Here is a 27,384-nt window from a genome sequence, read left to right on the forward strand (position 1 = left end):
CCCATCCCAAGTGCGGATGGTCTGCAATACTTGTACATAGTTATTGTTACAAAAATCGGGTTATTATTGTTGTGAGCCATCTTTTCAGAGGCTCCGCTGTTATCATGCTGTTAACTGGGTTCAGATCACAGGTTGTACAGTGTGATTGGTGTGGCTGGTATGAGTCTTACCCGGGATTCAAAATCCTTCCTTATTGTGTACGCTCGTCCGGGCACGGTATCCTAACTGAGGCTTGGAGGAGGGTCATGGGGGGAGGAGCCAGTGCACACCACCTGATCCTAAAGCTTTTACTTTTGTGCCCTGTCTCCTGTGGAGCCGCTGTTCCCCATGGTCCTGACGGAGTCCCCAGCATCCACTACGGACTACGAGAAATAGAATTATCGGTAAGTAAATTCTTATTTTCACCCATCTCTCTACACTTCACCCACCTCCCGCCTCTACACTTCACCCATCTCTCTACACTTCACCCACCTACCGCCTCTACATTTCACCCGCCTCTACACTTCACCCATCTCCCGCCTCTACATTTCACCCATCTCCCGCCTCTACACTTCACCCACCTCTACACTTCACCCACCTCCCGCCTCTACACTTCACCCATCCATCTATCCATCTTCCCACTCTTTACTCTTCATCCTCCCCCCTCTAATCTCTATCCATCTTGCGCCTCTACATTTCACCCATTTCCCCCCTCTGCTCTTCATTCATCTCCTCCCCTCTGCTCTTCATTCATCTCCTCCCCTCTGCTCTTCATTCATCTCCTCCCCTCTGCTCTTCATTCATCTCCTCCCCTCTGCTCTTCATCCATCCCCCCCTCCTCTTCATCCTTCACCCCCTGCTCCTCTTCATCCATTAACCCTCTTTCCCCTTCTTCCATCACTCCCCTCTCCTTTTGGTTTCATCCCTCAGTTCACAAACACCATCAAATCTGGCTTGTATCCAAACCAATAACTCATCCTCTGCATCTTTGTCTTGTGCTCCCCTGACAACAACTCTTCTCATGGTCTACTCCTTTTCCTTTTTTCTCCTTCTGTTCCTTTTTTCTCTCCTTGCTGCTCAGTTGGCTGTTTCAGGCCTGATTGGCTGCATCTCATGGAAAAAACCATTCACTTTGGTGGTGAGTATGGTATACAACTTGCAGCATCATGTTGGTTACAGCCAGTCTAAGGATACAAGAGTCACTAGTACTTTAATTAAAAGTCATAAACCAGCTTCTGCCAGAATAAATTCATGTTATAGAGCATAATGTTATCAGACAGGCTGGGGGTAGGTAGGTGACACTGATGGTGAGGGTGGCGGGTGAGTTACAGGACGGTGTGTACACTGGGGATAGGTAGGTGACACTGGTGGTGAGGATGGCGGGTGAGTTACAGGACGGTGTGTACACTGGGGATAGGTAGGTGACACTGATGGTGAGGATGGTGGGTGAGTTACAGGATGGTGTGTACACCAGGCTGGGGATAGGTAGGTGACACTGATGGTGAGGATGGCGGGTGAGTTACAGGACGGTGTGTACACTGGGGATAGGTAGGTGACACTGATGGTGAGGGTGGCGGGTGAGTTACAGGACGGTGTGTACACTGGGGATAGGTAGGTGACACTGATGGTGAGGATGGTGGGTGAGTTACAGGACGGTGTGTACACTGGGGATAGGTAGGGGACACTGATGGTGAGGTGGCGGGTGAGTTACAGGATGGTGTGTACACTGGGGATAGGCAGGTGACACTGATGGTGAGGATGGCAGGTGAGTTACAGGATGGTGTGTACACTGCGGATAGGTAGGTGATACTGATGGTGAGGATGGCGGGTGAGTTACAGGACGGTGTGTACACTGGGGATAGGTTGGTGACACTGATGGTGAGGATGGTGGGTGAGTTACAGGACGGTGTGTACACCAGGCTGGGGATAGGTAGGTGACACTGGTGGCGAGGGTGGCGGGTGAGTTACAGGACGGTGTGTACACCAGGCTGGGGTCAGGTAGGTGACACTGATGGTGAGGATGGTGGGTGAGTTACAGGACGGTGTGTACACCAGGCTGGGGATAGGTAGGTGACACTGGTGGCGAGGGTGGCGGGTGAGTTACAGGACGGTGTGTACACCAGGCTGGGGTCAGGTAGGTGACACTGATGGTGAGGATGGTGGGTGAGTTACAGGACGGTGTGTATACCAGGCTGGGGATAGGTAGGTGACACTGATGGTGAGGGTGGCGGGTGAGTTACAGGATGGTGTGTACACTGGGGATAGGTAGGTGACACTGATGGTGAGGATGGCGGGTGAGTTACAGGATGGTGTGTACACCAGGCTGGGGATAGGTAGGTGACACTGATGGTGAGGGTGGCGGGTGAGTTACAGGACGGTGTGTACACTGGGGATAGGTAGGTGACACTGATGGTGAGGATGGCAGGTGAGTTACAGGACGGTATGTACACCAGGCTGGGGATAGGTAGGTGACACTGATGGTGAGGATGGCGGGTGAGTTACAGGACGGTGTGTACACTGGGGATAGGTAGGTGACACTGATGGTGAGGATGGCGGGTGAGTTACAGGACGGTGTGTACACTGGGGATAGGTAGGTGACACTGATGGTGAGGATGGCGGGTGAGTTACAGGACGGTGTGTACACTGGGGATAGGTAGGTGACACTGATGGTGAGGATGGCGGGTGAGTTACAGGACGGTGTGTACACCAGGCTGGGGATAGGTAGGTGACACTGGTGGCGAGGGTGGCGGGTGAGTTACAGGACGGTGTGTACACCAGGCTGGGGTCAGGTAGGTGTCACTGATGGTGAGGATGGTGGGTGAGTTACAGGACGGTGTGTACACCAGGCTGGGGATAGGTAGGTGACACTGGTGGCGAGGGTGGCGGGTGAGTTACAGGACGGTGTGTACACCAGGCTGGGGTCAGGTAGGTGACACTGATGGTGAGGATGGTGGGTGAGTTACAGGACGGTGTGTACACCAGGCTGGGGATAGGTAGGTGACACTGATGGTGAGGGTGGCGGGTGAGTTACAGGACGGTGTGTACACTGGGGATATGTAGGTGACATTGATGGTGAGGATGGCGGGTGAGTTACAGGATGGTGTGTACACCAGGCTGGGGATAGGTAGGTGACACTGATGGTGAGGGTGGCGGGTGAGGTTACAGGACGGTGTGTACACTGGGGATAGGTAGGTGACATTGATGGTGAAGATGGCGGGTGAGTTACAGGACGGTGTGTACACCAGGCTGGGGATAGGTAGGTGACACTGATGGTGAGGATGGCGGGTGAGTTACAGGACGGTGTGTACACCAGGCTGGGGATAGGTAGGTGACACTGATGGTGAGGATGGCGGGTGAGTTACAGGACGGTGTGTACACTGGGGATAGGTAGGTGACATTGATGGTGAAGATGGCGGGTGAGGTACAGGACGGTGTGTACACCAGGCTGGGGATAGGTAGGTGACACTGATGGTGAGGATGGCGGGTGAGTTACAGGACGGTGTGTACACCAGGCTGGGGATAGGTAGGTGACACTGATGGTGAGGATGGCGGGTGAGTTACAGGACGGTGTGTACACTGGGGATAGGTAGGTGACACTGATGGTGAGGATGGCGGGTGAGTTACAGGACGGTATGTACACCAGGCTGGGGATAGGTAGGTGACACTGATGGTGAGGATGGCGGGTGAGTTACAGGACGGTGTGTACACTGGGGATAGGTAGGTGACACTGATGGTGAGGATGGCGGGTGAGTTACAGGACGGTGTGTACACTGGGGATAGGTAGGTGACACTGATGGTGAGGATGGCGGGTGAGTTACAGGACGGTGTGTACACCAGGCTTGGGGATAGGTAGGTGACACTGATGGTGAGGGTGGCGGGTGAGTTACAGGATGGTGTGTACACCAGGCTGGGGATAGGTAGGTGACACTGATGGTGAGGATGGCGGGTGAGTTACAGGACGGTGTGTACACCAGGCTGAGGATAGGTAGGTGACACTGGTGGTGAGGGTGGCGGGTGAGTTACAGGATGGTGTGTACACTGGGGATAGGTAGGTGACACTGGTGGTGAGGGTGGCGGGTGAGTTACAGGACGGTGTGTACATCAGGCTGGGGATAGGTAGGTGACACTGATGGTGAGGGTGGCGGGTGAGTTACAGGACGGTGTGTGCACTGGGGATAGGTAGGTGACACTGATGGTGAGGGTGGCGGGTGAGTTACAGGACGGTGTGTACACCAGGCTGGGGATAGGTAGGTGATACTGATGGTGAGGGTGGCGGGTGAGTTACAGGACGGTGTGTACACTGGGGATAGGTATGTGACACTGATGGTGAGGATGGCAGGTGAGTTACAGGTCGGTGTGTACACTGGGGATAGGTAGGTGACACTGATGGTGAGTATGGCGGGTGAGTTACAGGACGGTGTGTACACCAGGCTGGGGATAGTTAGGTGACACTGATGGTGAGGGTGGCGGGTGAGTTACAGGACGGTGTGTACATCAGGCTGGGGATAGGTAGGTGACACTGATGGTGAGGATGGTGGGTGAGTTACAGGACGGTGTGTACACTGGGGATAGGTAGGTGACACTGATGGTGAGGATGGTGGGTGAGTTACAGGACGGTGTGTACACTGGGGATAGGTAGGTGACACTGATGGTGAGGATGGCGGGTGAGTTACAGGATGGTGTGTACACTGGGGATAGGTAGGTCACACTGATGGTGAGGATGGCGGGTGAGTCACAGGACGGTGTGTACACTGGGGATAGGTAGGTGACACTGATGGTGAGGATGGCGGGTGAGTTACAGGACGGTGTGTACACTGGGGATAGGTAGGTGACACTAATGGTGAGGATGGCGGGTGAGTTACAGGATGGTGTGTACACCAGGTTGGGGATAGGTAGGTGACACTGATGGTGAGGATGGCGGGTGAGTTACAGGACGGTGTGTACTCTGGGGATAGGTAGGTCACACTGATGGTGAGGATGGCAGGTGAGTTACAGGACGGTGTGTACACTGGGGATAGGTAGGTGACACTGATGGTGAGGATGGCGGGTGAGTTACAGGACGGTGTGTACACCAGGCTGGGGATAGGTAGGTGACACTGATGGTGAGGGTGGCGGGTGAGTTACAGGACGGTGTGTACACTGGGGATAGGTAGGTGACACTGATGGTGAGGGTGGCGGGTGAGTTACAGGATGGTGTGTACACCAGGCTGGGGATAGGTAGGTGACACTGATGGTGAGGGTGGCGGGTGAGTTACAGGACGGTGTGTACACCAGGCTGGGGATAGGTAGGTGACACTGATGGTGAGGGTGGCGGGTGAGTTACAGGACGGTGTGTACACCAGGCTGGGGATAGGTAGGTGATACTGATGGTGAGGATGGCAGGTGAGTTACAGGACGGTGTGTACACCAGGCTGGGGATAGGTAGGTGACACTGATGGTGAGGATGGTGGGTGAGTTACAGGACGGTGTGTACACTGGGGATAGGTTGGTGACACTGATGGTGAGGATGGCGGGTGAGTTACAGGATGGTGTGTACACTGGGGATAGGTAGGTGATACTGATGGTGAGGATGGCAGGTGAGTTACAGGACGGTGTGTACACCAGGCTGGGGATAGGTAGGTGACACTGATGGTGAGGATGGTGGGTGAGTTACAGGACGGTGTGTACACTGGGGATAGGTAGGTGATACTGATGGTGAGGATGGCAGGTGAGTTACAGGACGGTGTGTACATCAGGCTGGGGATAGGTAGGTGACACTGATGGTGAGGATGGTGGGTGAGTTACAGGACGGTGTGTACACTGGGGATAGGTAGGTGACACTGATGGTGAGGATGGCTGGTGAGTTACAGGACGGTGTGTACACTGGGGATAGGTAGGTGACACTGGTGGTGAGGATGGCGGGTGAGTTACAGGACGGTGTGTACACTGGGGATAGGTAGGTGACACTGATGGTGAGGATGGTGGGTGAGTTACAGGATGGTGTGTACACCAGGCTGGGGATAGGTAGGTGACACTGATGGTGAGGATGGCGGGTGAGTTACAGGACGGTGTGTACACTGGGGATAGGTAGGTGACACTGATGGTGAGGATGGCGGGTGAGTTACAGGATGGTGTGTACACTGGGGATAGGTAGGTGACACTGATGGTGAGGATGGCGGGTGAGTTACAGGACGGTGTGTACACTGGGGATAGGTAGGTGATACTGATGGTGAGGATGGCGGGTGAGTTACAGGACGGTGTGTACACCAGGCTGGGGATAGGTAGGTGACACTGATGGTGAGGATGGCGGGTGAGTTACAGGATGGTGTGTACACTGGGGATAGGTAGGTGACACTGATGGTGAGGATGGCGGGTGAGTTACAGGATGGTGTGTACACTGGGGATAGGTAGGTGACACTGATGGTGAGGATGGCTGGTGAGTTACAGGACGGTGTGTACACTGGGGATAGGTAGGTGACACTGATGGTGAGGATGGCGGGTGAGTTACAGGACGGTGTGTACACTGGGGATAGGTAGGTGATACTGATGGTGAGGATGGCGGGTGAGTTACAGGACGGTGTGTACACCAGGCTGGGGATAGGTAGGTGACACTGATGGTGAGGATGGCGGGTGAGTTACAGGATGGTGTGTACACTGGGGATAGGTAGGTGATACTGATGGAGAGGATGGCGGGTGAGTTACAGGACGGTGTGTACACCAGGCTGGGGATAGGTAGGTGACACTGATGGTGAGGTTGGCGGGTGAGTTACAGGACGGTGTGTACACTGGGGATAGGTAGGTGACACTGGTGGTGAGTATGGCGGGTGAGTTACAGGACGGTGTGTACACTGGGGATAGGTAGGTGACACTGATGGTGAGGGTGGCGGGTGAGTTACAGGACGGTGTGTACACTGGGGATAGGTAGGTGACACTGATGGTGAAGATGGCGGGTGAGTTACAGGACAGTGTGTACACTGGGGATAGGTAGGTGACACTGATGGTGAGGATGGCGGGTGAGTTACAGGACAGTGTGTACACTGGGGATAGGTAGGTGACACTGATGGTGAGGATGGCGGGTGAGTTACAGGACAGTGTGTACACTGGGGATAGGTAGGTGACACTGATGGTGAGGATGGCGGGTGAGTTACAGGACAGTGTGTACACTGGGGATAGGTAGGTGACACTGATGGTGAGGATGGCGGGTGAGTTACAGGACAGTGTGTACACTGGGGATAGGTAGGTGACACTGATGGTGAGGATGGCGGGTGAGTTACAGGACAGTGTGTACACTGGGGATAGGTAGGTGACACTGATGGTGAGGGTGGCGGGTGAGTTACAGGACGGTGTGTACACTGGGGATAGGTAGATGACACTGATGGTGAGGGTGGCGGGTGAGTTACAGGATGGTGTGTACAACAGGCTGGGGATAGGTAGGTGACACTGATGGTGAGGGTGGCGGGTGAGTTACAGGATGGTGTGTACATCAGGCTGGGGATAGGTAGGTGACACTGATGGTGAGGGTGGCGGGTGAGTTACAGGATGGTGTGTACACCAGGCTGGGGATAGGTAGGTGACACTGATGGTGAGGGTGGCGGGTGAGTTACAGGATGGTGTGTACATCAGGCTGGGGATAGGTAGGTGACACTGATGGTGAGGGTGGCGGGTGAGTTACAGGATGGTGTGTACACCAGGCTGGGGATAGGTAGGTGACACTGATGGTGAGGGTGGCGGGTGAGTTACAGGACGGTGTGTACACCAGGCTGGGGATAGGTAGGTGACACTGATGGTGAGGATGGCGGGTGAGTTACAGGACGGTGTGTACACTGGGGATAGGTAGGTGACACTGATGGTGAGGATGGCGGGTGAGTTACAGGACGGTGTGTACACCAGGCTGGGGATAGGTAGGTGACACTAATGGTGAGGATGGTGGGTGAGTTACAGGACGGTGTGTACACTGGGGATAGGTAGGTGACACTGATGGTGAGGATGGCTGGTGAGTTACAGGACGGTGTGTACACTGGGGATAGGTAGGTGACACTGGTGGTGAGGATGGCGGGTGAGTTATAGGACGGTGTGTACAGTGGGGATAGGTAGGTGACACTGATGGTGAGGATGGTGGGTGAGTTACAGGATGGTGTGTACACTGGGGATAGGTAGGTGACACTGATGGTGAGGATGGCGGGTGAGTTACAGGACGGTGTGTACACCAGGCTGGGGATAGGTAGGTGACACTGATGGTGAGGATGGCGGGTGAGTTACAGGACGGTGTGTACACCAGGCTGGGGATAGGTAGGTGACACTGATGGTGAGGGTGGCGGGTGAGTTACAGGACGGTGTGTACACTGGGGATAGGTAGGTGACACTGATGGTGAGGATGGTGGGTGAGTTACAGGATGGTGTGTACACTGGGGATAGGTAGGTGACACTGATGGTGAGGATGGCGGGTGAGTTACAGGATGGTGTGTACACTGGGGATAGGTAGGTGATACTGATGGTGAGGATGGCGGGTGAGTTACAGGACGGTGTGTACACCAGGCTGGGGATAGGTAGGTGACACTGATGGTGAGGATGGCGGGTGAGTTACAGGATGGTGTGTACACTGGGGATAGGTAGGTGACACTGATGGTGAGGATGGCTGGTGAGTTACAGGACGGTGTGTACACTGGGGATAGGTAGGTGACACTGATGGTGAGGATGGCGGGTGAGTTACAGGACGGTGTGTACACTGGGGATAGGTAGGTGATACTGATGGTGAGGATGGCTGTTGAGTTACAGGACGGTGTGTACACTGGGGATAGGTAGGTGACACTGATGGTGAGGATGGCGGGTGAGTTACAGGACGGTGTGTACACTGGGGATAGGTAGGTAATACTGATGGTGAGGATGGCGGGTGAGTTACAGGACGGTGTGTACACCAGGCAGGGGATAGGTAGGTGACACTGATGGTGAGGATGGCGGGTGAGTTACAGGATGGTGTGTACACTGGGGATAGGTAGGTGATACTGATGGAGAGGATGGCGGGTGAGTTACAGGATGGTGTGTACACCAGGCTGGGGATAGGTAGGTGACACTGATGGTGAGGTTGGCGGGGGAGTTACAGGACGGTGTGTACACTGGGGATAGGTAGGTGACACTGGTGGTGAGTATGGCGGGTGAGTTACAGGACGGTGTGTACACTGGGGATAGGTAGGTGACACTGATGGTGAGGGTGGCGGGTGAGTTACAGGACGGTGTGTACACTGGGGATAGGTAGGTGACACTGATGGTGAGGATGGCGGGTGAGTTACAGGACTGTGTGTACACTGGGGATAGGTAGGTGACACTGATGGTGAGGATGGCGGGTGAGTTACAGGACAGTGTGTACACTGGGGATAGGTAGGTGACACTGATGGTGAGGGTGGCGGGTGAGTTACAGGACGGTGTGTACACTGGGGATAGGTAGGTGACACTGATGGTGAGGATGGCGGGTGAGTTACAGGATGGTGTGTACACTGGGGATAGGTAGGTGACACTGATGGTGAGGGTGGCGGGTGAGTTACAGGACGGTGTGTACACTGGGGATAGGTAGGTGACACTGATGGTGAGGATGGCGGGTGAGTTACAGGACAGTGTGTACACTGGGGATAGGTAGGTGACACTGATGGTGAGGATGGCGGGTGAGTTACAGGACGGTGTGTACACTGGGGATAGGTAGGTGACACTGATGGTGAGGATGGCGGGTGAGTTACAGGACGGTGTGTACACCAGGCTTGGGGATAGGTAGGTGACACTGATGGTGAGGGTGGCGGGTGAGTTACAGGATGGTGTGTACACCAGGCTGGGGATAGGTAGGTGACACTGATGGTGAGGATGGCGGGTGAGTTACAGGACGGTGTGTACACCAGGCTGAGGATAGGTAGGTGACACTGGTGGTGAGGGTGGCGGGTGAGTTACAGGATGGTGTGTACACTGGGGATAGGTAGGTGACACTGGTGGTGAGGGTGGCGGGTGAGTTACAGGACGGTGTGTACATCAGGCTGGGGATAGGTAGGTGACACTGATGGTGAGGGTGGCGGGTGAGTTACAGGACGGTGTGTGCACTGGGGATAGGTAGGTGACACTGATGGTGAGGGTGGCGGGTGAGTTACAGGACGGTGTGTACACCAGGCTGGGGATAGGTAGGTGATACTGATGGTGAGGGTGGCGGGTGAGTTACAGGACGGTGTGTACACTGGGGATAGGTATGTGACACTGATGGTGAGGATGGCAGGTGAGTTACAGGTCGGTGTGTACACTGGGGATAGGTAGGTGACACTGATGGTGAGTATGGCGGGTGAGTTACAGGACGGTGTGTACACCAGGCTGGGGATAGTTAGGTGACACTGATGGTGAGGGTGGCGGGTGAGTTACAGGACGGTGTGTACATCAGGCTGGGGATAGGTAGGTGACACTGATGGTGAGGATGGTGGGTGAGTTACAGGACGGTGTGTACACTGGGGATAGGTAGGTGACACTGATGGTGAGGATGGTGGGTGAGTTACAGGACGGTGTGTACACTGGGGATAGGTAGGTGACACTGATGGTGAGGATGGCGGGTGAGTTACAGGATGGTGTGTACACTGGGGATAGGTAGGTCACACTGATGGTGAGGATGGCGGGTGAGTCACAGGACGGTGTGTACACTGGGGATAGGTAGGTGACACTGATGGTGAGGATGGCGGGTGAGTTACAGGACGGTGTGTACACTGGGGATAGGTAGGTGACACTAATGGTGAGGATGGCGGGTGAGTTACAGGATGGTGTGTACACCAGGTTGGGGATAGGTAGGTGACACTGATGGTGAGGATGGCGGGTGAGTTACAGGACGGTGTGTACTCTGGGGATAGGTAGGTCACACTGATGGTGAGGATGGCAGGTGAGTTACAGGACGGTGTGTACACTGGGGATAGGTAGGTGACACTGATGGTGAGGATGGCGGGTGAGTTACAGGACGGTGTGTACACCAGGCTGGGGATAGGTAGGTGACACTGATGGTGAGGGTGGCGGGTGAGTTACAGGACGGTGTGTACACTGGGGATAGGTAGGTGACACTGATGGTGAGGGTGGCGGGTGAGTTACAGGATGGTGTGTACACCAGGCTGGGGATAGGTAGGTGACACTGATGGTGAGGGTGGCGGGTGAGTTACAGGACGGTGTGTACACCAGGCTGGGGATAGGTAGGTGACACTGATGGTGAGGGTGGCGGGTGAGTTACAGGACGGTGTGTACACCAGGCTGGGGATAGGTAGGTGATACTGATGGTGAGGATGGCAGGTGAGTTACAGGACGGTGTGTACACCAGGCTGGGGATAGGTAGGTGACACTGATGGTGAGGATGGTGGGTGAGTTACAGGACGGTGTGTACACTGGGGATAGGTTGGTGACACTGATGGTGAGGATGGCGGGTGAGTTACAGGATGGTGTGTACACTGGGGATAGGTAGGTGATACTGATGGTGAGGATGGCAGGTGAGTTACAGGACGGTGTGTACACCAGGCTGGGGATAGGTAGGTGACACTGATGGTGAGGATGGTGGGTGAGTTACAGGACGGTGTGTACACTGGGGATAGGTAGGTGATACTGATGGTGAGGATGGCAGGTGAGTTACAGGACGGTGTGTACATCAGGCTGGGGATAGGTAGGTGACACTGATGGTGAGGATGGTGGGTGAGTTACAGGACGGTGTGTACACTGGGGATAGGTAGGTGACACTGATGGTGAGGATGGCTGGTGAGTTACAGGACGGTGTGTACACTGGGGATAGGTAGGTGACACTGGTGGTGAGGATGGCGGGTGAGTTACAGGACGGTGTGTACACTGGGGATAGGTAGGTGACACTGATGGTGAGGATGGTGGGTGAGTTACAGGATGGTGTGTACACCAGGCTGGGGATAGGTAGGTGACACTGATGGTGAGGATGGCGGGTGAGTTACAGGACGGTGTGTACACTGGGGATAGGTAGGTGACACTGATGGTGAGGATGGCGGGTGAGTTACAGGATGGTGTGTACACTGGGGATAGGTAGGTGACACTGATGGTGAGGATGGCGGGTGAGTTACAGGACGGTGTGTACACTGGGGATAGGTAGGTGATACTGATGGTGAGGATGGCGGGTGAGTTACAGGACGGTGTGTACACCAGGCTGGGGATAGGTAGGTGACACTGATGGTGAGGATGGCGGGTGAGTTACAGGATGGTGTGTACACTGGGGATAGGTAGGTGACACTGATGGTGAGGATGGCGGGTGAGTTACAGGATGGTGTGTACACTGGGGATAGGTAGGTGACACTGATGGTGAGGATGGCTGGTGAGTTACAGGACGGTGTGTACACTGGGGATAGGTAGGTGACACTGATGGTGAGGATGGCGGGTGAGTTACAGGACGGTGTGTACACTGGGGATAGGTAGGTGATACTGATGGTGAGGATGGCGGGTGAGTTACAGGACGGTGTGTACACCAGGCTGGGGATAGGTAGGTGACACTGATGGTGAGGATGGCGGGTGAGTTACAGGATGGTGTGTACACTGGGGATAGGTAGGTGATACTGATGGAGAGGATGGCGGGTGAGTTACAGGACGGTGTGTACACCAGGCTGGGGATAGGTAGGTGACACTGATGGTGAGGTTGGCGGGTGAGTTACAGGACGGTGTGTACACTGGGGATAGGTAGGTGACACTGGTGGTGAGTATGGCGGGTGAGTTACAGGACGGTGTGTACACTGGGGATAGGTAGGTGACACTGATGGTGAGGGTGGCGGGTGAGTTACAGGACGGTGTGTACACTGGGGATAGGTAGGTGACACTGATGGTGAGGATGGCGGGTGAGTTACAGGACAGTGTGTACACTGGGGATAGGTAGGTGACACTGATGGTGAGGATGGCGGGTGAGTTACAGGACAGTGTGTACACTGGGGATAGGTAGGTGACACTGATGGTGAGGATGGCGGGTGAGTTACAGGACAGTGTGTACACTGGGGATAGGTAGGTGACACTGATGGTGAGGATGGCGGGTGAGTTACAGGACAGTGTGTACACTGGGGATAGGTAGGTGACACTGATGGTGAGGATGGCGGGTGAGTTACAGGACAGTGTGTACACTGGGGATAGGTAGGTGACACTGATGGTGAGGATGGCGGGTGAGTTACAGGACAGTGTGTACACTGGGGATAGGTAGGTGACACTGATGGTGAGGGTGGCGGGTGAGTTACAGGACGGTGTGTACACTGGGGATAGGTAGATGACACTGATGGTGAGGGTGGCGGGTGAGTTACAGGATGGTGTGTACAACAGGCTGGGGATAGGTAGGTGACACTGATGGTGAGGGTGGCGGGTGAGTTACAGGATGGTGTGTACATCAGGCTGGGGATAGGTAGGTGACACTGATGGTGAGGGTGGCGGGTGAGTTACAGGATGGTGTGTACACCAGGCTGGGGATAGGTAGGTGACACTGATGGTGAGGGTGGCGGGTGAGTTACAGGATGGTGTGTACATCAGGCTGGGGATAGGTAGGTGACACTGATGGTGAGGGTGGCGGGTGAGTTACAGGATGGTGTGTACACCAGGCTGGGGATAGGTAGGTGACACTGATGGTGAGGGTGGCGGGTGAGTTACAGGACGGTGTGTACACCAGGCTGGGGATAGGTAGGTGACACTGATGGTGAGGATGGCGGGTGAGTTACAGGACGGTGTGTACACTGGGGATAGGTAGGTGACACTGATGGTGAGGATGGCGGGTGAGTTACAGGACGGTGTGTACACCAGGCTGGGGATAGGTAGGTGACACTAATGGTGAGGATGGTGGGTGAGTTACAGGACGGTGTGTACACTGGGGATAGGTAGGTGACACTGATGGTGAGGATGGCTGGTGAGTTACAGGACGGTGTGTACACTGGGGATAGGTAGGTGACACTGGTGGTGAGGATGGCGGGTGAGTTATAGGACGGTGTGTACAGTGGGGATAGGTAGGTGACACTGATGGTGAGGATGGTGGGTGAGTTACAGGATGGTGTGTACACTGGGGATAGGTAGGTGACACTGATGGTGAGGATGGCGGGTGAGTTACAGGACGGTGTGTACACCAGGCTGGGGATAGGTAGGTGACACTGATGGTGAGGATGGCGGGTGAGTTACAGGACGGTGTGTACACCAGGCTGGGGATAGGTAGGTGACACTGATGGTGAGGGTGGCGGGTGAGTTACAGGACGGTGTGTACACTGGGGATAGGTAGGTGACACTGATGGTGAGGATGGTGGGTGAGTTACAGGATGGTGTGTACACTGGGGATAGGTAGGTGACACTGATGGTGAGGATGGCGGGTGAGTTACAGGATGGTGTGTACACTGGGGATAGGTAGGTGATACTGATGGTGAGGATGGCGGGTGAGTTACAGGACGGTGTGTACACCAGGCTGGGGATAGGTAGGTGACACTGATGGTGAGGATGGCGGGTGAGTTACAGGATGGTGTGTACACTGGGGATAGGTAGGTGACACTGATGGTGAGGATGGCTGGTGAGTTACAGGACGGTGTGTACACTGGGGATAGGTAGGTGACACTGATGGTGAGGATGGCGGGTGAGTTACAGGACGGTGTGTACACTGGGGATAGGTAGGTGATACTGATGGTGAGGATGGCTGTTGAGTTACAGGACGGTGTGTACACTGGGGATAGGTAGGTGACACTGATGGTGAGGATGGCGGGTGAGTTACAGGACGGTGTGTACACTGGGGATAGGTAGGTAATACTGATGGTGAGGATGGCGGGTGAGTTACAGGACGGTGTGTACACCAGGCAGGGGATAGGTAGGTGACACTGATGGTGAGGATGGCGGGTGAGTTACAGGATGGTGTGTACACTGGGGATAGGTAGGTGATACTGATGGAGAGGATGGCGGGTGAGTTACAGGATGGTGTGTACACCAGGCTGGGGATAGGTAGGTGACACTGATGGTGAGGTTGGCGGGGGAGTTACAGGACGGTGTGTACACTGGGGATAGGTAGGTGACACTGGTGGTGAGTATGGCGGGTGAGTTACAGGACGGTGTGTACACTGGGGATAGGTAGGTGACACTGATGGTGAGGGTGGCGGGTGAGTTACAGGACGGTGTGTACACTGGGGATAGGTAGGTGACACTGATGGTGAGGATGGCGGGTGAGTTACAGGACTGTGTGTACACTGGGGATAGGTAGGTGACACTGATGGTGAGGATGGCGGGTGAGTTACAGGACAGTGTGTACACTGGGGATAGGTAGGTGACACTGATGGTGAGGGTGGCGGGTGAGTTACAGGACGGTGTGTACACTGGGGATAGGTAGGTGACACTGATGGTGAGGATGGCGGGTGAGTTACAGGATGGTGTGTACACTGGGGATAGGTAGGTGACACTGATGGTGAGGGTGGCGGGTGAGTTACAGGACGGTGTGTACACTGGGGATAGGTAGGTGACACTGATGGTGAGGATGGCGGGTGAGTTACAGGACAGTGTGTACACTGGGGATAGGTAGGTGACACTGATGGTGAGGGTGGCGGGTGAGTTACAGGACGGTGTGTACACTGGGGATAGGTAGGTGACACTGATGGTGAGGGTGGCGGGTGAGTTACAGGATGGTGTGTACATCAGGCTGGGGATAGGTAGGTGACACTGATGGTGAGGGTGGCGGGTGAGTTACAGGATGGTGTGTACACCAGGCTGGGGATAGGTAGGTGACACTGATGGTGAGGGTGGCGGGTGAGTTACAGAATGGTGTGTACATCAGGCTGGGGATAGGTAGGTGACACTGATAGTGAGGGTGGCGGGTGAGTTACAGGATGGTGTGTACACCAGGCTGGGGATAGGTAGGTGACACTGATGGTGAGGGTGGCGGGTGAGTTACAGGACGGTGTGTACACCAGGCTCGGGATAGGTAGGTGACACTGATGGTGAGGGTGGCGGGTGAGTTACAGGACGGTGTGTACACCAGGCTGGGGATAGGTAGGTGATACTGATGGTGAGGATGGCAGGTGAGTTACAGGACGGTGTGTACACCAGGCTGGGGATAGGTAGGTGACACTGATGGTGAGGATGGCGGGTGAGTTACAGGACGGTGTGTACACCAGGCTGGGGATAGGTAGGTGACACTGATGGTGAGGATGGCGGGTGAGTTACAGGACGGTGTGTACACTGGGGATAGGTAGGTGACACTGATGGTGAGGATGGCGGGTGAGTTACAGGATGGTGTGTACACTGGGGATAGGTAGGTGATACTGATGGTGAGGATGGCAGGTGAGTTACAGGACGGTGTGTACACCAGGCTGGGGATAGGTAGGTGACACTGATGGTGAGGATGGTGGGTGAGTTACAGGACGGTGTGTACACTGGGGATAGGTAGGTGACACTGATGGTGAGGATGGCTGGTGAGTTACAGGACGGTGTGTACACTGGGGATAGGTAGGTGACACTGGTGGTGAGGATGGCGGGTGAGTAACAGGACGGTGTGTACACTGGGGATAGGTAGGTGACACTGATGGTGAGGATGGTGGGTGAGTTACAGGACGGTGTGTACACTGGGGATAGGTAGGTGACACTGATGGTGAGGATGGCAAGTGAGTTACAGGACGGTGTGTACACCAGGCTGGGGATAGGTAGGTGACACTGATGGTGAGGATGGCGGGTGAGTTACAGGACGGTGTGTACACTGGGGATAGGTAGGTGACACTGATGGTGAGGATGGCGGGTGAGTTACAGGACGGTGTGTACACCAGGCTGGGGATAGGTAGGTGACACTGATGGTGAGGATGGCGGGTGAGTTACAGGATGGTGTGTACACTGGGGATAGGTAGGTGATACTGATGGTGAGGATGGCAGGTGAGTTACAGGACGGTGTGTACACCAGGCTGGGGATAGGTAGGTGACACTGATGGTGAGGATGGCGGGTGAGTTACAGGATGGTGTGTACACTGGGGATAGGTAGGTGACACTGATGGTGAGGATGGCGGGTGAGTTACAGGACGGTGTGTACACCAGGCTGGGGATAGGTAGGTGACACTGATGGTGAGGATGGCGGGTGAGTTACAGGACGGTGTGTACACTGGGGATAGGTAGGTGATACTGATGGTGAGGATGGCGGGTGAGTTACAGGACGGTGTGTACACCAGGCTGGGGATAGGTAGGTGACACTGATGGTGAGGATGGCGGGTGAGTTACAGGACAGTGTGTACACTGGGGATAGGTAGGTGACACTGATGGTGAGGATGGCGGGTGAGTTACAGGACAGTGTGTACACTGGGGATAGGTAGGTGACACTGATGGTGAGGATGGCGGGTGAGTTACAGGATGGTGTGTACACTGGGGATAGGTAGGTGATACTGATGGAGAGGATGGCGGGTGAGTTACAGGACGGTGTGTACACCAGGCTGGGGATAGGTAGGTGACACTGATGGTGAGGGTGGCGGGTGAGTTACATGACGGTGTGTACACCAGGCTGGGGATAGGTAGGTGACACTGGTGGTGAGGATGGCGGGTGAGTTACAGGATGGTGTGTACACCAGGCTGGGGATAGGTAGGTGACACTGATGGTGAGGTTGGCGGGTGAGTTACAGGACGGTGTGTACACTGGGGATAGGTAGGTAGGTGACACTGGTGGTGAGTATGGCGGGTGAGTTACAGGACGGTGTGTACACTGGGGATAGGTAGGTGACACTGATGGTGAGGGTGGCGGGTGAGTTACAGGACGGTGTGTACACTGGGGATAGGTAGGTGACACTGATGGTGAGGATGGCTGGTGAGTTACAGGACGGTGTGTACACTGGGGATAGGTAGGTGACACTGGTGGTGAGGATGGCGGGTGAGTAACAGGACGGTGTGTACACTGGGGATAGGTAGGTGACACTGATGGTGAGGATGGTGGGTGAGTTACAGGACGGTGTGTACACTGGGGATAGGTAGGTGACACTGATGGTGAGGATGGCAAGTGAGTTACAGGACGGTGTGTACACCAGGCTGGGGATAGGTAGGTGACACTGATGGTGAGGATGGCGGGTGAGTTACAGGACGGTGTGTACACTGGGGATAGGTAGGTGACACTGATGGTGAGGATGGCGGGTGAGTTACAGGACGGTGTGTACACCAGGCTGGGGATAGGTAGGTGACACTGATGGTGAGGATGGCGGGTGAGTTACAGGATGGTGTGTACACTGGGGATAGGTAGGTGAGTTACAGGACGGTGTGTACACCAGGCTGGGGATAGGTAGGTGACACTGATGGTGAGGATGGCGGGTGAGTTACAGGATGGTGTGTACACTGGGGATAGGTAGGTGACACTGATGGTGAGGATGGCGGGTGAGTTACAGGACGGTGTGTACACCAGGCTGGGGATAGGTAGGTGACACTGATGGTGAGGATGGCGGGTGAGTTACAGGACGGTGTGTACACTGGGGATAGGTAGGTGATACTGATGGTGAGGATGGCGGGTGAGTTACAGGACGGTGTGTACACCAGGCTGGGGATAGGTAGGTGACACTGATGGTGAGGATGGCGGGTGAGTTACAGGACAGTGTGTACACTGGGGATAGGTAGGTGACACTGATGGTGAGGATGGCGGGTGAGTTACAGGACAGTGTGTACACTGGGGATAGGTAGGTGACACTGATGGTGAGGATGGCGGGTGAGTTACAGGATGGTGTGTACACTGGGGATAGGTAGGTGATACTGATGGAGAGGATGGCGGGTGAGTTACAGGACGGTGTGTACACCAGGCTGGGGATAGGTAGGTGACACTGATGGTGAGGGTGGCGGGTGAGTTACATGACGGTGTGTACACCAGGCTGGGGATAGGTAGGTGACACTGGTGGTGAGGATGGCGGGTGAGTTACAGGATGGTGTGTACACCAGGCTGGGGATAGGTAGGTGACACTGATGGTGAGGTTGGCGGGTGAGTTACAGGACGGTGTGTACACTGGGGATAGGTAGGTAGGTGACACTGGTGGTGAGTATGGCGGGTGAGTTACAGGACGGTGTGTACACTGGGGATAGGTAGGTGACACTGATGGTGAGGGTGGCGGGTGAGTTACAGGACGGTGTGTACACTGGGGATAGGTAGGTGACACTGATGGTGAGGATGGCGGGTTAGTTACAGGACAGTGTGTACACTGGGGATAGTTAGGTGACACTGATGGTGAGGATGGCGGGTGAGTTACAGGACAGTGTGTACACTGGGGATAGGTAGGTGACACTGATGGTGAGGGTGGCGGGTGAGTTACAGGACGGTGTGTACACTGGGGATAGGTAGGTGACACTGATGGTGAGGATGGCGGGTGAGTTACAGGACAGTGTGTACACTGGGGATAGGTAGGTGACACTGATGGTGAGGATGGCGGGTGAGTTACAGGATGGTGTGTACACTGGGGATAGGTAGGTGACACTGGTGGTGAGGATGGCGGGTGAGTTACAGGACGGTGTGTACACTGGGGATAGGTAGGTGACACTGATGGTGAGGATGGCGGGTGAGTTACAGGACGGTGTGTACACTGGGGATAGGTAGGTGACACTGATGGTGAGGATGGCGGGTGAGTTACAGGACGGTGTGTACACTGGGGATAGGTAGGTGACACTGATGGTGAGGATGGCGGGTGAGTTACAGGACGGTGTGTACACTGGGGATAGGTAGGTGACACTGATGGTGAGGATGGCGGGTGAGTTACAGGACGGTGTGTACACTGGGGATAGGTAGGTGACACTGATGGTGAGGATGGCAGGTGAGTTACAGGACGGTGTGTACACTGGGGATAGGTAGGTGACACTGATGGTGAGGATGGCGGGTGAGTTACAGGACGGTGTGTACACCAGGCTGGGGATAGGTAGGTGACACTGATGGTGAGGGTGGCGGGTGAGTTACAGGACGGTGTGTACACCAGGCTGGGGATAGGTAGGTGATACTGATGGTGAGGATGGCGGGTGAGTTACAGGACGGTGTGTACACTGGGGATAGGTAGGTGACACTGGTGGTGAGGGTGGCGGGTGAGTTACAGGATGGTGTGTACACCAGGCTGGGGATAGGTAGGTGACACTGATGGTGAGGATGGTGGGTGAGTTACAGGACGGTGTGTACACTGGTGATAGGTAGGTGACACTGATGGTGAGGATGGCTGGTGAGTTACAGGACGGTGTGTACACTGGGGATAGGTAGGTGACACTGATGGTGAGGATGGTGGGTGAGTTACAGGACGGTGTGTACACTGGGGATAGGTAGGTGACACTGATGGTGAGGATGGTGGGTGAGTTACAGGACGGTGTGTACACTGGGGATAGGTAGGTGACACTGATGGTGAGGATGGTGGGTGAGTTACAGGACGGTGTGTACACTGGGGATAGGTAGGTGACACTGATGGTGAGGATGGTGGGTGAGTTACAGGACGGTGTGTACACTGGGGATAGGTAGGTGACACTGATGGTGAGGATGGTGGGTGAGTTACAGGACGGTGTGTACACTGGGGATAGGTAGGTGACACTGATGGTGAGGGTGGTGGGTGAGTTACAGGACGGTGTGTACATCAGGCTGGGGATAGGTAGGTGACACTGATGGCGAGGGTGGCGGGTGAGTTACAGGACGGTGTGTACACCAGGCTGGGGATAGGTAGGTGACACTGATGGTGAGGGTGGCGGGTGAGTTACAGGACGGTGTGTACTTCAGGCTGGGGATAGGTAGGTGACACTGATGGTGAGGATGGTGGGTGAGTTACAGGACGGTGTGTACACTGGGGATAGGTAGGTGACACTGATGGTGAGGATGGCGGGTGAGTTACAGGACAGTGTGTACACTGGGGATAGGTAGGTGACACTGATGGTGAGGGTGGCGGGTGAGTTACAGGACGGTGTGTACATCAGGCTGGGGATAGGTAGGTGACACTGATGGTGAGGATGGCGGGTGAGTTACAGGACGGTGTGTACACTGGGGATAGGTAGGTGACACTGATGGTGAGGGTGGCGGGTGAGTTACAGGACGGTGTGTACACTGGGGATAGGTAGGTGACACTGATGGTGAGGGTGGCGGGTGAGTTACAGGACGGTGTGTACACTGGGGATAGGTAGGTGACACTGATGGTGAGGATGGCGGGTGAGTTACAGGACAGTGTGTACACTGGGGATAGTTAGGTGACACTGATGGTGAGGATGGCGGGTGAGTTACAGGACAGTGTGTACACTGGGGATAGGTAGGTGACACTGATGGTGAGGGTGGCGGGTGAGTTACAGGACGGTGTGTACACTGGGGATAGGTAGGTGACACTGATGGTGAGGATGGCGGGTGAGTTACAGGACAGTGTGTACACTGGGGATAGGTAGGTGACACTGATGGTGAGGATGGCGGGTGAGTTACAGGATGGTGTGTACACTGGGGATAGGTAGGTGACACTGGTGGTGAGGATGGCGGGTGAGTTACAGGACGGTGTGTACACTGGGGATAGGTAGGTGACACTGATGGTGAGGATGGCGGGTGAGTTACAGGACGGTGTGTACACTGGGGATAGGTAGGTGACACTGATGGTGAGGATGGCGGGTGAGTTACAGGACGGTGTGTACACTGGGGATAGGTAGGTGACACTGATGGTGAGGATGGCGGGTGAGTTACAGGACGGTGTGTACACTGGGGATAGGTAGGTGACACTGATGGTGAGGATGGCGGGTGAGTTACAGGACGGTGTGTACACTGGGGATAGGTAGGTGACACTGATGGTGAGGATGGCAGGTGAGTTACAGGACGGTGTGTACACTGGGGATAGGTAGGTGACACTGATGGTGAGGATGGCGGGTGAGTTACAGGACGGTGTGTACACCAGGCTGGGGATAGGTAGGTGACACTGATGGTGAGGGTGGCGGGTGAGTTACAGGACGGTGTGTACACCAGGCTGGGGATAGGTAGGTGATACTGATGGTGAGGATGGCGGGTGAGTTACAGGACGGTGTGTACACTGGGGATAGGTAGGTGACACTGGTGGTGAGGGTGGCGGTGAGTTACAGGATGGTGTGTACACCAGGCTGGGGATAGGTAGGTGACACTGATGGTGAGGATGGTGGGTGAGTTACAGGACGGTGTGTACACTGGTGATAGGTAGGTGACACTGATGGTGAGGATGGCTGGTGAGTTACAGGACGGTGTGTACACTGGGGATAGGTAGGTGACACTGATGGTGAGGATGGTGGGTGAGTTACAGGACGGTGTGTACACTGGGGATAGGTAGGTGACACTGATGGTGAGGATGGTGGGTGAGTTACAGGACGGTGTGTACACTGGGGATAGGTAGGTGACACTGATGGTGAGGATGGTGGGTGAGTTACAGGACGGTGTGTACACTGGGGATAGGTAGGTGACACTGATGGTGAGGATGGTGGGTGAGTTACAGGACGGTGTGTACACTGGGGATAGGTAGGTGACACTGATGGTGAGGATGGTGGGTGAGTTACAGGACGGTGTGTACACTGGGGATAGGTAGGTGACACTGATGGTGAGGGTGGCGGGTGAGTTACAGGACGGTGTGTACATCAGGCTGGGATAGGTAGGTGACACTGATGGCGAGGGTGGCGGGTGAGTTACAGGACGGTGTGTACACCAGGCTGGGGATAGGTAGGTGACACTGATGGTGAGGGTGGCGGGTGAGTTACAGGACGGTGTGTACTTCAGGCTGGGGATAGGTAGGTGACACTGATGGTGAGGATGGTGGGTGAGTTACAGGACGGTGTGTACACTGGGGATAGGTAGGTGACACTGATGGTGAGGATGGCGGGTGAGTTACAGGACAGTGTGTACACTGGGGATAGGTAGGTGACACTGATGGTGAGGGTGGCGGGTGAGTTACAGGACGGTGTGTACATCAGGCTGGGGATAGGTAGGTGACACTGATGGTGAGGATGGCGGGTGAGTTACAGGACGGTGTGTACACTGGGGATAGGTAGGTGACACTGATGGTGAGGGTGGCGGGTGAGTTACAGGACGGTGTGTACACCAGGCTGGGGATAGGTAGGTGACACTGATGGTGAGGATGGCGGGTGAGTTACAGGATGGTGTGTACACTGGGGATAGGTAGGTGACACTGATGGTGAGGGTGGCGGTTGAGTTACAGGACGGTGTGTACACCAGGCTGGGGATAGGTAGGTGACACTGGTGGTGAGGATGGCGGGTGAGTTACAGGACGGTGTGTACACTGGGGATAGGTAGGTGACACTGATGGTGAGGATGGTGGGTGAGTTACAGGACGGTGTGTACACCAGGCTGGGGATAGGTAGGTGACACTGATGGTGAGGATGGTGGGTGAGTTACAGGACGGTGTGTACACTGGGGATAGGTAGGTGACACTGATGGTGAGGGTGGCGGGTGAGTTACAGGACGGTGTGTACACCAGGCTGGGGATAGGTAGGTGACACTGATGGTGAGGATGGCGGGTGAGTTACAGGACAGTGTGTACACTGGGGATAGGTAGGTGACACTGATGGTGAGGATGGCGGGTGAGTTACAGGATGGTGTGTACACCAGGCTGGAGATAGGTAGGTGACACTGATGGTGAGGGTGGCGGGTGAGTTACAGGACGGTGTGTACACTGGGGATAGGTAGGTGACACTGATGGTGAGGGTGGCGGGTGAGTTACAGGACGGTGTGTACACTGGGGATAGGTAGGTGACACTGATGGTGAGGGTGGCGGGTGAGTTACAGGATGGTGTGTACACTGGGGATAGGTAGGTGACACTGATGGTGAGGATGGCGGGTGAGTTACAGGACGGTGTGTACACTGGGCATAGGTAGGTGACACTGATGGTGAGGGTGGCGGGTGAGTTACAGGACGGTGTGTACACTGGGGATAGGTAGGTGACACTGATGGTGAGGGTGGCGGGTGAGTTACAGGACGGTGTGTACACTGGGGATAGGTAGGTGACACTGATGGTGAGGGTGGCGGGTGAGTTACAGGATGGTGTGTACACTGGGGATAGGTAGGTGACACTGATGGTGAGGATGGCGGGTGAGTTACAGGACGGTGTGTACACTGGGGATAGGTAGGTGACACTGATGGTGAGGATGGCGGGTGAGTTACAGGATGGTGTGTACACTGGGGATAGGTAGGTGACACTGATGGTGAGGATGGCGGGTGAGTTACAGGACGGTGTGTACACTGGGGATAGGTAGGTGACACTGGTGGTGAGGATGGCGGGTGAGTTACAGGACGGTGTGTACACTGGGGATAGGTAGGTGATACTGATGGTGAGGATGGCGGGTGAGTTACAGGACGGTGTGTACATCAGGCTGGGGATAGGTAGGTGATACTGGTGGTGAGGATGGCGGGTGAGTTACATGACAGTGTGTACACTGGGGATAGGTAGGTGATACTGATGGTGAGGATGGCAGGTGAGTTACTGGACGGTGTGTACACCAGGCTGGGGATAGGTAGGTGACACTGATGGTGAGGATGGCGGGTGAGTTACAGGACGGTGTGTACACTGGGGATAGGTAGGTGACACTGATGGTGAGGATGGCGGGTGAGTTACAGGACGGTGTGTACACTGGGGATAGGTAGGTGATACTGATGGTGAGGATGGCGGGTGAGTTACAGGACGGTGTGTACACTGGGGATAGGTAGGTGACACTGATGGTGAGGATGGCAGGTAATTTACAGGACGGTGTGTACACTGGGGATAGGTAGGTGACACTGATGGTGAGGATGGTGGGTGAGTTACAGGACGGTGTGTACACTGGGGATAGGTAGGTGACACTGATGGTGAGGGTGGCGGGTGAGTTACAGGATGGTGTGTACACCAGGCTGGGGATAGGTAGGTGACACTGGTGGTGAGGGTGGCGGGTGAGTTACAGGACAGTGTGTACACCAGGCTGGGGATAGGTAGGTGACACTGATGGTGAGGGTGGTGGGTATGTGACGGCAGAACCGTACATGGAAGGCCCTGACGCTCTGCCTCCCTCCTAGGTCACCGCCTTTACGCTGCTGAGCGCTCTGAGTGTCATGCTTAGTCTGGCCGGTTCCATCCTCTCCTGTCAGAATGGACAGCTGGTGAAGTCCTTTAATTCCTGTAAGAAGGTGAGTGTGCACTCCAGTGCGGGAAGTCATCATGCCACGTGTTCACCGATACTCACCTAACATTTTCTGTCCTCCCCAGGAAAACAACTGGTGTGTTTGCTGTCACCCAGTCACCCAGCAGGAGGCGCCACCAGAATGCGGAGAACTGGAGAAACTGATCCTGTACCCCAATCACCAGTGTGACAGTATCCGCACCGCTCTGAAGGTGACTCCCCCCCTTCCCAGTACATGATAGTGAGATAGTGGAGGTAGGTGGATGAAGGTCAGCATCAGGACATGGGGTATTAGAGGTAGGTGGGTGGAGGTTAGGGACAGGACATGGGGTATTAGAGGTTTGGTAGATGGAGGACAGGATATGTGATATCAGAGGTAGGTGGAGGTGGGGAGTAGGACATGGGATAATAGTGGTAGGTAGGTGGAGGTTCGGGACAGGACATGGGGTATTAGAGGTAGGTGGGGAGTAGGACATGGGATAATAGAGGTAGGTAGGTGGAGGTTAGGGGCAGGACATGGAATATTAGAGGAAGGCTGTGGAGGTCCTGGCAGAATATATAATATTAGAGCTTGGTAGATGGAGGTCAGGCTATGTGATATTAGAGGGAGGTGGTGGTCAGAGGCAGAACATTGGGGTATTAGAGGTAGGTGGTGGTCAGGGGCAGGGCATGAGAGATGCCGCTGGAGGTGGGGCGAGGTGTTGGCGATGGAGGGGTTCTTGTCCCTCTTACACTCCTGGGATCTTCAGGGAGTGAGTAGGACACCCGGTGGACAGACAGCTGTAATGAGGTGTTGAGACGTTACGGTCTCAGATGGAGATATAACTGTGTTACAGGCGGACTGATAGTGATGACAGGTGACCCTATCTCCATGTTGGTTCCACCTGGCAGTCTTGGTGCTGTGGACACGTCCCGTGGCGGCACAGGTGGTGGTATGTTCCTCTCTTACTGACTGCTCTCTGTGTGTCCTAGGACCTGTTGTTCAGTGTTTGTGGCCTCACCATCTTTTCCACCATCATCTGCACCCTGTCCGCTGTCATCTGCTGCATTCAGATATTCTCATTGGATGTCACCCATGTAGTAAGTTCTGTACAGTGAGTGCAGACACCTCACCCCACGTTGCTGCCCCTCAGACCCTACACACGTATAACCGCCCTCCTCTCTCTGCCCCACAGCTGGCTCCACAGAGGTCCACATCCATCAACCTGGAGTGTTTCTCCCCCCAGGACACCATCCTACAGAGCATGATTGAGTGTGAGGAGTTTGTGCCTCCAGTGCCTCCACCTCCTTATTACCCTCCAGAGTACACGTGTAGCTCGGAGACAGATGCACAGAGGTAGGAGACTCTTTAGCATTAAACCAGTTTGCGCACACTGGAGAGCTGGTCACATGACCATGCGGATTTGTGTGATTCCACCACTTACACCTGCTCCCGCCAGGATGAGCGGAACCGGGCAAGACAAGAGGATGTCCTAATGCAGGCGTGTCATCGGGGACTAGGGTGGGGGGTTACAAGGGCGCACTTGCAGTAGCGAGACGCGTGTGATTGGCTGTTGGGAATACTCTGCTTTTGTTTTATCAGATTCATTGTTGCCCAGCGGCCAATAAATAGAACACAGACACGTAATGTACACACGTGCGCATATTACCGCTGCCGAACGCTGTCCCACTGTGCGTGTGCTCGCAATTGCTGCACTTGTAATGAATGCAACTGCGCCTGAGATTTTAGTGCGCAGCCCTATACCTGATACCTTAATATAACTGTGTGCTCTGAGGTAGAGGCCATTTTGGGAGAGACATTTTAAATACTTCCAGCCGAGGCCCTGGTAGCAGTGGGTGTCGGGCAGCTTGGGCCCTCCACTCTCCCGGGGCATGGGACAGCTTTGCCCCTAGCACCCTGATGGCGGCCCTGCTGATATATAATCTGAGCCTCATTGTGCAGTAATATGTGCCTGTTACTGTGTGTGTATATACGTGTGTGTGTGTGTGTGTGTGTGTGTGTGTAACCACATAGCAGTCTCCATTATATGAGCTGCAGCGCCACCTTGTGTCGGTGATACATTACTACACATTTACGTGACTAGCATAGCAATGAATTATCATCACATTAGGCAGCAGTATCTGCTACTACAAGAATAAATATACTGCTATATACACCACAGAGTAATGTATAACGTAAGCTGCAGGAGAATGTAAATCGCCCACATTAATAGTGACCCCTGCCATAATTCTGACCATTTTACCATATTAATACTACTCTGCAAAATGACTAATAATAATCCCCTCATACCCTTCACGCCTCAGCTGCAGGGGGCGGCTTCTATAATTGCAGTAAAACACATACGTAAAACTAATACACTAGAGCC

General features: G+C 54.8%; 1 protein-coding gene across 2 annotated transcripts in view; it reads left to right on the top strand.

Moving 5' to 3' along the window:
- Nucleotides 1-27,376, top strand: part of ENTREP3 (endosomal transmembrane epsin interactor 3) — a 53,066-nt gene extending 25,690 nt beyond the window's left edge. Inside the window, exons 3-7 of one of the 2 annotated variants that reach the window (XM_063946619.1) lie at nucleotides 1,061-1,117; nucleotides 24,915-25,025; nucleotides 25,105-25,230; nucleotides 25,991-26,098; nucleotides 26,194-27,376. In XM_063946619.1, coding sequence (XP_063802689.1) covers nucleotides 1,061-1,117; nucleotides 24,915-25,025; nucleotides 25,105-25,230; nucleotides 25,991-26,098; nucleotides 26,194-26,358 — 567 coding nt within the window. In that variant the 3' untranslated portion in view covers nucleotides 26,359-27,376. The remainder of the gene's footprint in view (nucleotides 1-1,060; nucleotides 1,118-24,914; nucleotides 25,026-25,104; nucleotides 25,231-25,990; nucleotides 26,099-26,193) is intronic. The other variant, XM_063946620.1, reaches the window with a different exon arrangement.
- Nucleotides 27,377-27,384: the final 8 nt, after the last annotated feature.

Source organism: Pseudophryne corroboree, chromosome 12 (assembly GCF_028390025.1).
Source record: "Pseudophryne corroboree isolate aPseCor3 chromosome 12, aPseCor3.hap2, whole genome shotgun sequence".
Taxonomy (NCBI): Eukaryota; Metazoa; Chordata; class Amphibia; order Anura; family Myobatrachidae; genus Pseudophryne; species Pseudophryne corroboree.